At 44.9% G+C, this 15,445-nt stretch overlaps 1 protein-coding gene and 1 long non-coding RNA gene across 2 annotated transcripts in view; one reads left to right on the forward strand and one right to left on the reverse strand.

The window, feature by feature from the left end:
- The window catches only part of MYO10 (myosin X), a 202,402-nt gene that overhangs the window by 107,191 nt on the left and 79,766 nt on the right, over positions 1–15,445 (reverse strand). The window contains exon 3 of the mRNA XM_081206129.1: positions 4,927–5,085. Coding sequence (XP_081062255.1) covers positions 4,927–5,085 — 159 coding nt within the window. The remainder of the gene's footprint in view (positions 1–4,926; positions 5,086–15,445) is intronic.
- Positions 292–14,410, forward strand: LOC308594041. Its single transcript, XR_014011258.1, has 2 exons — positions 292–456; positions 14,289–14,410. It is a non-coding gene; the product is annotated as an uncharacterized lncRNA (long non-coding RNA).

A 15,445-nucleotide genomic window follows, 5' to 3' on the forward strand; every position in this document is an offset into this window, starting at 1 on the left:
AGCCTGGGATTTCGGCTAAGTAGGCTAGTGGGCATCACCTCTCATAGGCACTCCCCTGTTTCTGTCTGGCAATGCCATTTGCCACTTCCCAACAACTTATGAGTCAAAGGAATTTGCTTAGGGGGAAAACAATGGTTTCATTCCAAAATATTAGCATTTCTTATTGATGCAGAACTGGCCCAAGGCCAGAGTTAATGTAATATGATCTTTAAACCTCTTGGTTACTTGGCAACCTGTTGATTCAGCTGACTCTGTCAGGTGAACAGGAAAGACAGGTATGAGAAGGGGAACGGGATTGGTTTGTTGCCTGATGATGTCACGAAGATGCTGAATACAGAATAGCCTTACAAGCCTTTCTTTGGTACTCTCCTCACTGTGTGCGTTGAGAAAAGACACGAAACTAGAAGCAGAAACCCAAGACAACAACTCCTAGGGGATGAATGTCAACTCAGTCAGGTAAGTTGTTATGTGTGCTGCCGTGGTTGCTCGAGAGCAAACAGGCAAGACTCCCCGCTTTATTATCTGTCCAAAATGTTCACAATGCAGATCGACTCAATTCCATGTCTGCTCAGTCGCTAGCAGAATCTGGGAGTGGGCGGTCTTTAAACTTTCCTCAGCAGAGTAGTCTTTTGACCCCCATCCTACGCCTCCCCTCTCTGCGTGCAAAGAGGGCGTGGGCAGAGGGGGACCTGCCCCCCGCCCCCCGCTTTGTTCATGCTTGGTGCTGTGGCTCTCCCTTGTATCCTCCAAGCCCTGCACCCCTTCCCCACTGGAGGCGTGGCTCCCCTCCTCCGCGGAGGAAGTGCTGCTTCTCACGATCGTTGGAGGCTCCCTGTAACCCAACTGCCCTCTCGCCTCTGAGCTGATGGCAGTTCCCTGACATAAGTGTAATAAAAAGTTATGCTGGTTGTAAAAAACATCAACCCAGAAGCCTTTCTTCTGGGAATTATAGCGATAGAACTACCTAAATTTTATAGAAATTTATGCATGTATGCGACTACAGCAGCAAGAATGTTACTTGCCCCAAAATGGAAAGAAGAAGAAGAAGTCCCAGCAAAGGAAGAATGGATACAAAAACTTGTGGAACACACAAAAATGGAGAAACTTACCGGAAGAATCAAGATAACAAACTTTTTACAAAAGAATGCAAATGGTTTATTGAATATTTACAGATAAATTGTAAACAGATAAAAATACTGGCAGGATTATTGTAATAACCTGCAGCTATATAAAAGTATGCCAGGGACACGGGTGGCGTTGTGGGTTAAACCACAGAGCCTAGGACTTGCTGATCAGAAGGTCGGCGGTTCGAATCCCCGCAACAGGGTGAGCTCCCATTGTTCGGTCCCTGCTCCTGCCAACTTAGCAGTTTAAAGCACATCAAAGTGCAAGTAGATAAATAGGTACTGCTCTGGCGGGAAGGTAAACGGCGTTTCCGTGCGCTGCTCTGGTTCGCCAGAAGCGGCTTAGTCATGCTGGCCACATGACCCGGAAGCTGTCTGCGGACAAACCCCGGCTCCCTCAGCCTATAGAGCGAGATGAGAGTGCAACCCCAGAGTCGGTGACGACTGTACCTAATGGTCAGGGGTCCCTTTACCTTTATATAAGAGTATATATATAAAGAAGATGAATAAATGAGCAAATTAAGTTAATTTGTATATGCAGAAGATATTAAAAATAAATTTAAGGAACTGCAGAAAGAGAGGGAAGGAAGTCAAGTTTTAAAATGTCAAAATGAATGTAAAATCATTGAAATGTATCTATGTAAAAAGTATATATATATATATATATATATATATATATATATATATATATATAATAACTTTGCTGGATCACACCAAAGGCCTGTCTAGTCCAGCATTTTGGCTCCCAACCAGATGACTGTGGAAAGAGAATGAATATGAATCATTATCATGTGCTTTTAGCGATCCCATGAAGAGAGCCCACATCAAATAAAGATCTGACTATTTCTCAGCAGAACTTTTTTTAAAAAAAAAACTGCTTGCGCTTCAATGGAAAATGTGTTAAAACGGGCACATTTTAAGCACTGAATCAAAGAGGACTCATGAGTGAGTTTACACATTTAATGGTTTTATTTTTAGCTCTCTCTCACCATTTTTTTAAATCGTTCCCTTTCATTCTGTTTTGACCTCCTTTCAACTCACATCTGCCAGAAACAGTTGAGTGTCGGGAGGCAAATCCAGTTAAAGCCAACTCCCAACACCGTAATTTGAATGCCCTTTCCTTTAGCTGCATCGCATATGTACTTATGTGGTTTTAGGACCTCTTCCCAAAAACTTTCCGCATAAGCTCAAACTGTCCCAGGGAAGGATCGTCTCAACAGTGCTTAGCGACATGCTCCACAGTTGATAATGCAAGTCACACAACCACCATATACCACTGGCTTGTCTAATTTTGGAGCTGGGCTTTGGAGGCCCCAAAATTACAGCCTTTAACCGGCCATTTTACTATGTGCACATTCCTTGCTTTGCTTGAGATGAAGCATCTCAAGGAACAGTCTGGCCTGGTCATGTTTTTCAACATGGGCACCATCAGAATATGTTGAAATTTAGCATTTCGGTGCAGGCTATGGCAGCCAGCTTAAAGGATACCATTCAAATGTATGCACTGATTGAAATGTCCTAACCTGGGGTGTCCCTGTGCCATCGTATTTGCCAATACAGTGGTACCTCGGGTTACAGACGCTTCAGGTTACAGACGCTTCAGGTTACAGACTCCGCTAACCCAGAAATAGTGCTTCAGGTTAAGAACTTTGCTTCAGGGTAAGAACAGAAATCGTGCTCTGGCGGCGCGGCAGCAGCAGGAGGCCCCATTAGCTAAAGTGGTGCTTCAAGTTAAGAACAGTTTCAGGTTAAGAACGGACCTCCACTGTACACTTAAAGCAGGGCTCAAAATAAACACCCGTAAGGTCGCCCAAGTTTAGCCTGTTAAAATTAAAGTTAAGATTCCCCTGTTACTCTCAAACCAAGGCCCCCTTTAAAGGTACTATACATTTAAAGCAGTGTCAAAGCACTTTAAACAATCACGGCTTCCCCCAAAGTACCCTGGAAACTGTAGTTTGTTAAAGGCATTGAGAGTAGTTAGGAGACCGCATTTTTGACCGTAAGAGCTGTTCGACGGTGGAAGAGACTTACTCAGAAGGTGGTGGACTCTTCTTCCTTGGAGGGTTTTAAGCAGAGGTTGGACAGCCATCTACCATGGATCATAGAATCATAGAATCATAGAGTTGGAAGAGACCACAAGGGCCATCGAGTCCAACCCCCTGCCAAGCAGGAAACACCATCAGAGCACTCCTGACATATGGTTGTCAAGCCTCTGCTTAAAGACCTCCAAAGAAGGAGACTCCACCACACTCCTGGGCAGCAAATTCCACTGTCGAACAGCTCTTACTGTCAGGAAGTTCTTCCTAATGTTTAGGTGGATGCTTTAGCAGAGATTCCTGAATTGCAGGGGGATTGGACTAGATGTCTCTAGGGGTCCCTTTCAACTCTACAATTCTGTGATAATTCTTCACACAGAGTTACAGTTTTCCAGAGTTCCCTGAGAAGAGGGACTTGACTGGTAAACCGCTCAGAGAAATGTAGGGGAGGGGAATCTCTTCCAGTTCTTTAGAGATAAAATGCAAACTATCAAAACTGACATTTAGAGACCTCCACGTACTCCACAGGTTTAAAATATCTGAGTCAAAAAAACCATCTCTAAAAATGGCCGTGAACCACAAACCCTGTTGACCACTTCCTGCAGAGCCTTACGGAACCTCTCCCTGTTATTTTACCAATTCACCCGCAAAACTATCCATCCCTCCATCTCCTGATATTCCTCCCACTTAACCTTTGTTTCATTCATTCTCTTGACAGAGCATTCTAATACACCTCTGCAGTCCTTCTGCTTTTGTTAACTGTACAGAGCCTGGCTTTCCACATTTTCAACTCTGCTCCTGTATTACCCCTTCCTAAATGGTTGTGGCTGAGTTCTAATAGTTCATTGTCAGAACTTCCCCGTGGCAATTTTTATTAACCACAGTTGATTCAATATGGAGTTAGGCCATTACGTTCAAATTTCAGGCTTTCCCAGCTCTCGTCTCAAGATTTCCACCTTACGACCTACCAAACTGCTACTTCATTCAGTCTGAATTAATCTTCATTTAATAGCTGCTCCGTTTAATCTCAAGCTCTCCTGGCCTGAGGAAGTGGCTTGAGGATATCCTCAAGTCCCTTTTTATTTTTTAAATAATTTTTATTAAATTTTCTGTTCTACAATTTAGAATATTCATTTAAACAACCTTAAAATATCAGTGACTTCCCTTCTTCTCTTTCCATGGTTCATTGTGCATAACACAAATCCCTGAATATTTTATATAAGCAAAACCATTCAGTATTCCATTGTTGCATCCATCAAAACTAATTTACATTTTTGAATTTATCTTACTGCTGCCAATGTTTTCACTCAAGTCCCTAACCACTCAAGCATACAGTCGTACCTTGGATCCTGAACACCCTGGAACTTGGACGTTTTGGCTCCCAAATACTGCAAGCCTGGAAGTGATTGTTTCGGTTTGCAAACGTTCTTTTGGAACCCAAACATCTGACGGGGCTTCCGGGGCTTCTGATTGGCTGCAGGACCTTCCTGCAGCCAATCAGAAGCCACAATTTGGTTTTCAAACATTTTGGAAGTCGAACAGACGTCTGGAACGTATTCTGTTCAACTTCCAAGGTACGACTGTATTTATATATCACACTGAACCCCCCACTTCTTGCACACACAACTTTAGGGGGCAGCAGGTCTAACTTTCTGCAGCGATAGTGCCAGCATCTCTTGCTTTAGGGGAACTTTCAAATCCAACCATGCAAAATAGCAATTTCCTGCTCAAAATATTTCCCTCAGCCCCCTCCAAAATGAACTTACATAAATTTTGTTTTGTTGATATCGCTGGAATAGATTGTGCATGATGGCCCCTTCATGGAGGTCTATCAGTGCGGCCATGTCTTCCAGACCTTCTGAGCTTGTAGGCTGCATAGCTGTGACTTTTTGGCGTGTGATTGACCTCTGTTTATACGTGTATACCTGAAAAAGGGAAAAAGCAGTTCTTGAAAAACAGATTCTACTTTTATGTCCTCCATTTCCGTCCACACACAAAAAATGCATCTTTTTTCAAAAGAACACTCTTGCAACCACACGCCGGGCAGATGAACGTTAACATATAATAATCCATACCTACTATTAACTGAATAACTTTGCAGAAGAGAAGCATGTTGCCTACACCAGGCAAAACCACCAACGTACAGAACACATTTCTGAATCTTGGGAGAGCTGTTTAGAATAACGCAAACCAGAAGCACATTGGTAGAAAATGTTCTAACAGATCTAACATGCCTAAGGGTGCTGCTTCAATTAAACACTAGTTATCCCAAGTTAGCCTCAGGTAGGTCAACAGGAATTTCACCCCTGGTATTTATTATTATTATTATAGTGGTACCTCAGGTTAAGAACTTAATTTGTTCTGGAGGTCCGTTCTTAACCTGAAACTGTTCTTAACCTGAGGTACCACTTTAGGTAACAGGGCCTTCTGCTGCTGCCGCACTGTCACGGCATGATTTCTGTTCTCATCCTGAAGCAAAGTTCTTAACCCAAGGTACTATTTCTGGGTTAGCGGAGTCTGTAACCTGAAGCGCCTGTAACCCGAGGTGCCACTGTATTATTATTATTTACACATATATAAATTATAACTACACTATATATACTATAAGTACATATATTATAACATACCCCTGGAATTTCACCCTGGGTAACATCAGGAATAGCTCTTGGGCAACGGAGCTTTGTAATGGCTTTTTGCCTCGAGTGGCAAAATGTGGACCCTTCAAGTGTCCCTTATTTTCCAGGGACAGTCCCAGATTTACAGAATCCGTCCCAGTTTCTGGTTTGATCCCAGAATGTTCTGCTTTCCCTTAGGACACCCCTATTTTCATCGGAGAAATGTTGGAGGGTATGGAGTTATGCAAACCCCAAGCCAAGGAGATAAGTAACTGTACAACCTTTAGAAGACATTTGTAGCCAGCTCTGTATAGAGAAGTTGTTTAATGTTTTGCTATGTCTTTATATATGTTGGAAGCCGCCCAGAGTGGCTTGGGCAACCCAGTCAGTTGGGCAAGGTATAAATAATAATCTATTATTCGTATTAGTATTATTGAATGGGACGTCTCTATTTTCCTCAGAGAAATGTTGGACGGTACGAAAATTTCACAGGCCATCCCTGCCTCTCACTAAAAGTACCGTATTTTTCGCCCCATAAGACGCACCGGCCCATAAGACGCACCTAGGTTTTTTTGGGGGGGAATAAAGGGGGAAAAAAATTATTTCCCCCCCAGGTGCGCTGCGCTAATCCCGAAGCTTGGGGCGTGCGGAGCTCAGCACGCCCCAAGCTTCTGGGTGCCGGCAAGGTCTCCGCTAGCCGTGGGAGAGCCGGGCGCCTCTCCCAGGGCTAGCGGACAGCTGCGCTAATCCCGAAGCTTGGGGCGTGCGGAGCTCAGCGCGCCCCAAGCTTCTGGTTGCGCGCAAGCAGTCCGCTAGCCCTGGGAGAGCCGCGCGGCTCTCCCAGGGCTAGCGGATCGCTGCGCTACACCAGAAGCTTGGGGCGTGCGGAGCTCAGCGCGCCCCAAGCTTCTGGGTGCGCGCAAGCAGTCCGCTAGCCGTGGGAGATCCGCGCGGCTCTCCCATGGCTAGCGGAGCGCTGCACTAATCCCGAAGCTTGGGGCTTGCGGAGCTCAGCGCGCCCCAAGCTTCTGGGTGCAGGCAAGGTCTCCACTAGCCGTGGGTGAGCCGTGCGGCTCTCCCAGGGCTAGCGGAGCACTGCGCTAATCCCGAAGCTTGGGGCGTGCGGAGCTCAGCGCGCCCCAAGCTTCTGGGTGCAGGCAAGCTCTCCGCTAGCCCTGGGAGAGCTGGGTCTCCCACAGCTAGCGGATAGCTTCCTGAAGCCTGGAGAGCGAGAGGGCTCGGTGCGTACCGACCCCCCTCGCTCTCCAGGCTTCAGCGAAAGCCTGCATTCGCCCCATAAGACGCACACACATTTCCCCTTCATTTTTGGAGGGGAAAAAGTGCGTCTTATAGGGCAAAAAATACGGTAACTGTCTAATTCTTAAAAGCAAACATTGGACTTTTAGGGAAATGTTACCTATATGACCAGAGGAATGCAAAGACTAACATGTTGGACCAGAATATAATAAATAATCCCCTCTTCTCCAGTTCTTATGCCACAGAGCTGTTCACAAGCAGGACTTAAATACTGATCGCCTATTGTTACTCAGCTCCATCTGCTAGTTAAGTGTGTTCACCATCTGAATATAGAAGCTTCATTGCTGGCTATCACGGCCCATGCTTCTAGAGGGTCTGCTCTCTATGTATAAAATAAATAAATACACAGAAGAGCCATTTATGCCTGCAGTCAGCCTAACATCTTGAGATGCTACGTTCCCTCGGCTAATGGTATGTTAGGTAAAGAAGTGCTTCTTTGGCTGAAACGTCTGCTGCTTTTACACAATTATTCTGCTTGACCATGGCCCACATTATGATTTGGCAGACTCTGGTGACATTCAAACAACATAAAAGAGAACATATACACTTCATGGAGCCGTTGCAAATAATTTCCAGTGACCTTAAAGTCATTTCCTTAATTAGCTTTTAAAATGCCTAGTCCTGTGTATATTTTTAAAATGCATGTATTTATATATGAGTTGCTGTTTTTCAGTACAGAGCCAGCACAACTTGGCATGCTTTTCCGCTGGAAACAAAATTCCCCTTAACGTTTTAGAAATCCAAACACTGTGGTAACTAAGGAGGTTTTAATAACATGAAACTTTTTTTTTAAAAAAAGAACTATATAAACCTTTCCAACATATTTATAAAGCTTTCCTCTGATTTAAGGATTGTGATAACTGGCAAATCAGACTATTTGTGAACATTTAAGAACTGCCAACACAGGTTACTGAGCCCACATTCTTCCAAAATAATAGCTCAGTTAGTAGAGCATAAGTCTTAATCTCAGTCGTGAGTTTGAGCCCCACATTGGGCAAAAGATTGCTGCACTGCAGCCAGTTGGACTCTCCTGGTTCCTTCCAACTCTACAATCTATGATTCTATGATTAAGATAAAAAATTAAAAAACAAGACTATGATTAGCGGGAGCGTGTGGTGGGGAGACATAGGCTTATATCTTATCCCCCAAAATGGAGCTGGTATGTTGTTTAATGGTGAAACGATTCAGAAACTCTTTTATCACATTTGAATTCAGGAACGCAATGGTTGGTTTGTCGAAAGCCATGCGGTCTTTGCATGGAGCAACAAGCTCAGACATATTTACATGTGTCAATAGTTCATTGTACAGTCGTACCTCGGTCTAAGAACAGTCCTGTTAACAAATGATTCAGGCAACGCATTCCACAAAACCGGAAGTAGTTGTTCCGGCTAGCGAACTTTGCACCGGAAGACAAACAGAAGCCAACTGGTGGAAGGGCACCGGCAGCAGGAAGCCTCATTGGGGAAAGCGTGCCTCAGTTTGAGAACATTTTCGGTGTAAGAACAGGCTTCCGGAACGAATTAAGTTTGTAAACAAAGGCCCCACTGTATATCATTTCCCAGAAAGCCTTTACCACTGTACATGTCCACCACATATGGTAAAAAGTACCCTCATTCTCTTTACATTTCCAACACAATTTTGAACTTGTTTTGTACATTTTAGCAATTTTACTCGGTGTTAGGTACCGACGATACTAAAGAAAATGTTTAAAAACACATTTGTAAAAAAACCAGAAGCCTTTTTATTAGGTATAATAGGTGAAGAGTTACCAAGAGATGATAAAAGGCTTTTTATGTATGCAACGACAGCAGCGAGAATGCTACTAGCCCAGAGCTGGAAGGAAGGAGAAGTACCAGCAAAAGAAGAATGGCAGATGAAACTGAGTATGCAGAGTTGGCGAAACTGACGGGGAAGCTCCAAAACCAGGAAGATCACGCATTTACTAAGGTAAATGTTAGCTCCAGTCGTGACCGACCTTGGGGTTGTGGCGCTCATCTCGCTTTATTGGCCGAGGGAGCCTGCGTACAGCTTCCGGGTCATGTGGCCAGCATGACTAAGCCACTTCTGGAGAACCAGAGCAGCGCACGAAAACACCGTTTACCTAACCGCCAGAGTGGAACCTATTTATCTACTTACATTTGACGTGCTTTCGAACTGCTAGGTTGGCAGGAGTATTTACTAAAGATTGGAATAAATTTGTAATTGATTTAAAAGACCACTGTAATCACTTAAAATCGTTGGCAGGGATGTAATGACACTTGCAATGTGGAATTATTTATGGTAATTGGGTGGCGCTGTGGGTTAAACCACAGAGCCTAGGGCTTGCCGAGCAGAAAGTCGGCGGTTCGAATCCCTGCAACGGGGTGAGCTCCCGTTGCTCGGTCCCTGCTCCTGCCAACCTAGCAGTTTGGAAGCATGTCAAAGTGCAAGTAGATAAATAGGTACCACTCTGGCAGGAAGGTAAACGGCATTTCCGTGCGCTGCTCTGGTTCTCCTAGAAGTTTGAAAGCACGTCAAATGCTTTCGAGATGAGTACACAAACCCAGAGTCGTCCACAACTGGACCTAACATTCAGGGGTCCCTTTACCTTAGTAAATGCGTGATCTTCCTGGTTTTGGATCTTCCCCATCAGTTTCACCAACTCCGCATACTCAGTTTCATAACAGGAAGCTGTACACTGGCTCTCTCGACCAATAAAGCGAAATGAACGCCGGAACCCCAGTGTCATCCGCAACTGGACCTAATGGTCAGGGGTCCCTTTACCTTTACCTAATAGATGGATAAGGGTAAAAGATGTAACAAATTTAAACTTAAACATGGAACCTATGGAGGGAGTGAAGGAGGTCTGTATGTTCAAAAGAACCTTGTATTTTAATATTTGAATTGTTTTTGTTTTATATGTATAAAATTATCAAAAATCCAATAAAAAAATACATGTGTCAATAGAGCAGGATTGGGGAAGCAATCTCCCAGCCAGCATAGATAATAAGTCAGGACGATGAGAGCCGCCCAACAAGATTGGGAGGTCCAAGCATTCCCTATTCCTGCAGCTGGCTATTGTACTGACATTGCAACTTGCAACTGACCATTGCAAAGGGAGGAATGCAGATCCATGGACCTGTTTCTCTCAGAGTCAGCATATCTGGCTGCAGTTTATATAGCTTAGTCTCGCTGGCTCTTAGCGGGGCTGCTGGAAGCAGAGCTGAAGGAAGACTGTGTCCCAAGGCGAGTGGGGAAAAAGAATAAGAAGCTTTCACTGTCTTCCTCCAAAGGCTGCTGACATTCCTTCTGCCTGAGCTGAAATCTTGCCTGCCTTTAGAGATCTGGGGTGGGCCCCCTTTCTCCCCACTGCGTTCACTTCCTCAGAAAGACAGCTGGTATTCAAAGCATCCATCCCCTGCTTCTTCTGATGCCAGACCACCTACAGTTCTCCTTGGGCAACATTCTCAGATTAGGGTTGCCCCAGAAGAGGAGACACGGGTATCTGGAAGCAGTTGCGTCCCTCAGTTAGCTATGAGCACAGTAAGAAAACAACAGGGGCATATTTACTAATGGGTGCATCAATAATTTCCCTGCATCCACTCGTTAAAAGCTGCTGCAGGAGCAGCAGCAGGGATCGGCAGGTCAGGTCAGGTCGATTTGGGCCACCTGCAATTCCAGAGTTTTTCCAGAAAAGGTATGTGGTTCTAACAAGCCCCTCCCCTCGTCTGTGAAAAGAGATGATTTCTTTTTCCATGGAAGAGCTCCAACCTCATGCTATTTTAGTGGCACTCAGGTTGCGCCGCTTGCAAAAGCGGACTTGTTCACTTGAGCCACTTCCAATGGAAGTCTGCCACAGAGATAATAATAATAATAATTTTTGTTTGTTTGTTTGTTTGTTTGTTTATACCCTGCCCATCTGGCTGGGTATCCCCAGCCACTCTGGGCAGCTCCCAACAGACTATTAAAAACACAGTAAAAGATCAAACATTAAAAACTTCCCTAAACAGGGTTGCCTTCAGATGTCTTCTAAAAGTCAGGTAGCTGTTTATTTCCTTGACATCTGATGAGAGGGCGTTCCACAGGGTGGGCACCATTGTTGAGAAGGCCCTCTGCCTGGTTCCCTGTAACCTCACTTCTCACAGTGAGCTGGATCTCAGTGTCCGGGCTGAATGATATGGGTGGAGACGCTCTTTCAGGTATATCATCTGAACTCAAGTTTCCCTGGGATTCTTTTTTCTCTTGAATTCTCCTTTGGCTCCTACTTTAAGTTCTCACATTAATGGCTGGTGTGCCCCCTCCTTTTTCTTGCCCCCCCCCTGCCCAGCTTTTTCTAATTAGACACACAGTGGGTGGCAGGAATGAGGGCACACCAGTAAAAACAGCTGGACAAAACTGCTAGCAGAAGAGCTGGATGTAGCTGAATACAAAACTGAGCTGTTGCACCTGAAAATTCAGGCACCAAAAATCCCCTCCATTGAATCTGCAGAATTTGGGGTTCTTGCTTATATCTCAATCCTATAAGTGGATGATTCCCCTGGCTGCCAAGAGTAGGCAAGTATTCTTAAAGGTGATAAACAAAACGCCCTCTCACTCCTCCTACTGATTATTTTTTTAAAAATGAACCTAGTGGATAGCAGAAGATGTTCCTAAATTCTTCATTATCTCAGTGCAATTTCACACCGGCCCCTTTGAAAATGTGGCTCTTCCTTATTCTTCTTGCATGGATCTCTCCTCTTTGGCAAAACTGCAGCAATTCTGCTGCAGAAAGTTCTTTTCCACCATCATAAATCATATGCAAGTGAGTGGTACAGGATTTGCAAAATACAGTTTTTTGGAGGGCAATGCCATTTTCACACCTTGGTTAAATTATTATTTTTTAACAACCTGCTTGGGAATGAAGGAAGGCCCTGACCTCTCTACGTCATTTGCCATTTAACATTCCCGCCTTGCAAACGGCCGTTTTGCTCGTGGCATTACATAAAGGGGAAAACCCTGTGCGGTCGCTGGGTCCTGCGAGGGACAAAAGATTCTCTGTATGCAGAAAGATGTGTGATTAAAGTCATTAAATCATGGCCCCAGAATGCTACTTGATTATGCCAGCTGAGCCAAATGAGAGTCCAAAGAGCTGAAGCCACATGGCATAGATCCCCCCTCCTGATTTAATTTCCACAACCACCCTGTGAGGTAGGTCAGTGACTGACTCAAGGTCACCCAGTGTGCTTCATGGCCTAGTGGGGATTTGAACCCTCATCTCCCAGGTGGGACATGGGTGGCACTGTAGGTTAAACCACAGAGCCTAGGACCTGCTGATCATAAGGTTGGCGGTTCGAATCCCCGTGACGGGGTGAGCTCCCGTTGTTCGGTCCCAGCTCCTGCCAACCTAGCAGTTCGAAAGCACATCAAAGTACAAGTAGATAAATAGGTACCGCTCTGGAGGGAAGGTAAACGGCGTTTCTGTGCGCTGTTCTGGTTCGCCAGAAGTGGCTTACTCATGCTGGCCACATGACCCGGAAGCTGTACGCTGGCTCCCTCGGCCAATCAAGCGAGATGAGCGCCGCAACCCCAGAGTCGTCTGCGACTGAACCTAAGGGTCAGGGGTCCCTTTACCTTTACCTCCCAGGTCCTAGTCCAATACTGCAACCACTACACCACATTGGCACACCCTGACTTAGTTCCAGGAAGAGGTATTTCAAGGACCTGATTATGAAAGGTATTTGAAGGATACTCCACTTTGAAAAAAGTAAACACTTTTCACATAGTTGCATGCTTTATTTCTGTGGAAGCACAGATTATTATTTTTTCAAAAGGCTTTTCCACGACAGAACGAAGAAACATCATCTCACTGTTGCCATGTAGGTGTGTTTTCCCCAAAGCAATGTGCAAAAATTAATTCGCAAGCCAAACATTTTTTGTTTGCAGTCTGCCTGGGTAAGAGGACTTAATCACCTTTCTTCTTGAGAAGGTGGCCAAGAATGCCACACTAGGGTTGTGTTGTGACTACACACAACGGGCTAAATCAATATTTTTTTGAAATTCTGATAGTTAAGGCGGCCAATGGGCTGGATTCAACTAATAAATCCCCTTAGCAAAAGCCCATGCAAGGACTTCTGCTGGTGCAGGAGGGTAGTAAAGGCAAAAGACCCCTGAGACTTCCTCCCTTGGTGGTTCCCCAACTGGTTCCTCCCACCATTTCTCTGTGTCCAAGTCCATGACATCTAGGAAAAGGTAAAGGAACCTTGGACAGTTAAGTCCAGTCAAAGGTGACTATGGGGTTGTGGCGCTCATCTCACTTTTAGGCCGAGGGAGCCGGCGTTTGTCCACAGACAGCTTTCCGGGTCATGTGCCCAGCATGACTAAACCGCTTCTGGTGCAAAAGGTCACTGTGACAGAAACCAGAGCGTACGGAAATGCCGTTTACCTTCCTGCCACAGTGGTACCTATTTATCTACTTGCACTGGTGTGCTTTCGAACTGCTAGGTTGGCAGGAGCTGGGACAGAGCAACAGGAGCTTACCCCGTCGTGGGGATTCGAACTGCTGACCTTCCAATCGGCAAGCCCAAGAGGCTCAGTGGTTTAGACCACAGCACCACCCACATCCCTTAAGTATACGACAAGCATTAAGGACACACAAAGGAGTCCGCTCTCTGTGCTTCTGCATGAGTTGCTGCCTGGAATGAGGCAAGTCTAGAGTGACTCATGCAGAAATAAGGCTTCTATGCTTTCACTCACCACACTTTGATGCAGCACAGTGGCCGGCCTCCTCTGAAGGCAGGTAATTCTGCTGCATCTCGACATTAGGAATGACCGGATGAGGCATCCAATCATATCTGACACAAAGATGCAGCAGAATTTTGGGTCACCTGGAGAGACTGGCCAGGAAGAGCATTAAGTCACGCCAGAGAGACGGTGGGTTCATGAGACCATTTTATTACTGAATTAATTTCTCACTGCCCTCTCACTGTAACTCAGTTTGGCAGTTAAATGAAACCCAATCAAATCCAAGAGGGTTGCAAGCGGCTGAGAGTTTTTATACGCTTAAATCCTCTCCTTCAGTATATCCAACTTGATCCTTGCTGCGTTGCTATGCAATTTTTTATCAACTAATACGGGTGATGTCTATGATGGTGGAGCCTTCATTCAACATACCGCGTAATAATTCAGCAGGGATAAAGCTCTCAATAAATGGGGCTTTTTCCCTTTTTTTTTTTTTAAAGGGCAGATGGTCAAGACCAGATTAAAGTCTGAAGACTACGGAACTACATCACAGGCTTTAACTCTTCAAATTAAAAGACGATCATATTGAAAATAATAAAACTGTGTATGTATTTTAAAAGAATTAATGCTGCACAGGGAGTTTTTGAAATCTCATTTGGTGGACATTTCAGGTAACAGCCTTTGGGGAAGGCTGTATGTAACAAAAAAAAAGTAAAAAAGAATGCGTGGCTCGCTTGATTGCGGTGGTCTAGAACTGAACCCACAATATCTCCAAGGTTAGGGGACTCCCTCTAAGCCCCATTCCATTGCATCTTTAAGAGTACACTGTGTATTTTGTTCCTTCAAACAGCACATCGTTTACAGCAAAATTAGGAAAAGCTTTCATTTCAACAGCTGGCAGTTAAGGAAATGATCATGTAGTTTGGTGAGCCTCAGCATTGTTCAATTAACAATAATGCATGAGAGTCCTTAAATCTGGAAGCTGCCTCGACAGCTGCTAAAATGGCCTTGATGCTTGCTCCATGCGGATTGCGCAGCAGAGAAAAGGAAAGAGGGAAGAGGAGGAGGAGTTTGGATTTGATATTCCGCTTTATCACTACCCGAAGGAGTCTCAAAGCAGCTAACATTCTCCTTTCCCTTCCTCCCCCACAACAAACACTCTGTGAGGTGAGTGGGGCTGAGCGACTTCAGAGAAGTGTGACTAGCCCAATGTGGAGGAGTGGAGATGTGAACCCGGTTCCCCAGATTACGAGTCTACCACTCTTAACCACTACACCACACTGGTTCTCAGTGTGAAATGAAGGAAATGAAGTTGTCTTCAATTCGAGCACTCTACTGCAAAGTTAGCAGGAGATCATTACAACACAATACTCGCCAAGCCTACTGACGATTTGGATCTGCAGCCCATGTGGAATAGACTGCATAATTGCTCGTGCACGGATTATGCGAGATTATCCGCACAAAGTCTCACGCTTAAAGAGCTTTGAACACACCAAATCAACGCCACAAGCCTTCGTCGGAAGAAGCAAAGATCACCAGTGTCAAAGCGATGATTCTCCAATGTCAACTTTGTTGGACTGGTCATGTTGTGCGGATGCCTGATGATCGTCTTCCAAAGCAAATACTCTATTCCAAACTTAAAAATGGAAAGTGTAAT

The sequence above is a fragment of the Podarcis bocagei genome (genome assembly GCF_964188305.1).
Source record: "Podarcis bocagei genome assembly, chromosome: 8".
Classification (NCBI taxonomy): domain Eukaryota; kingdom Metazoa; phylum Chordata; class Lepidosauria; order Squamata; family Lacertidae; genus Podarcis; species Podarcis bocagei.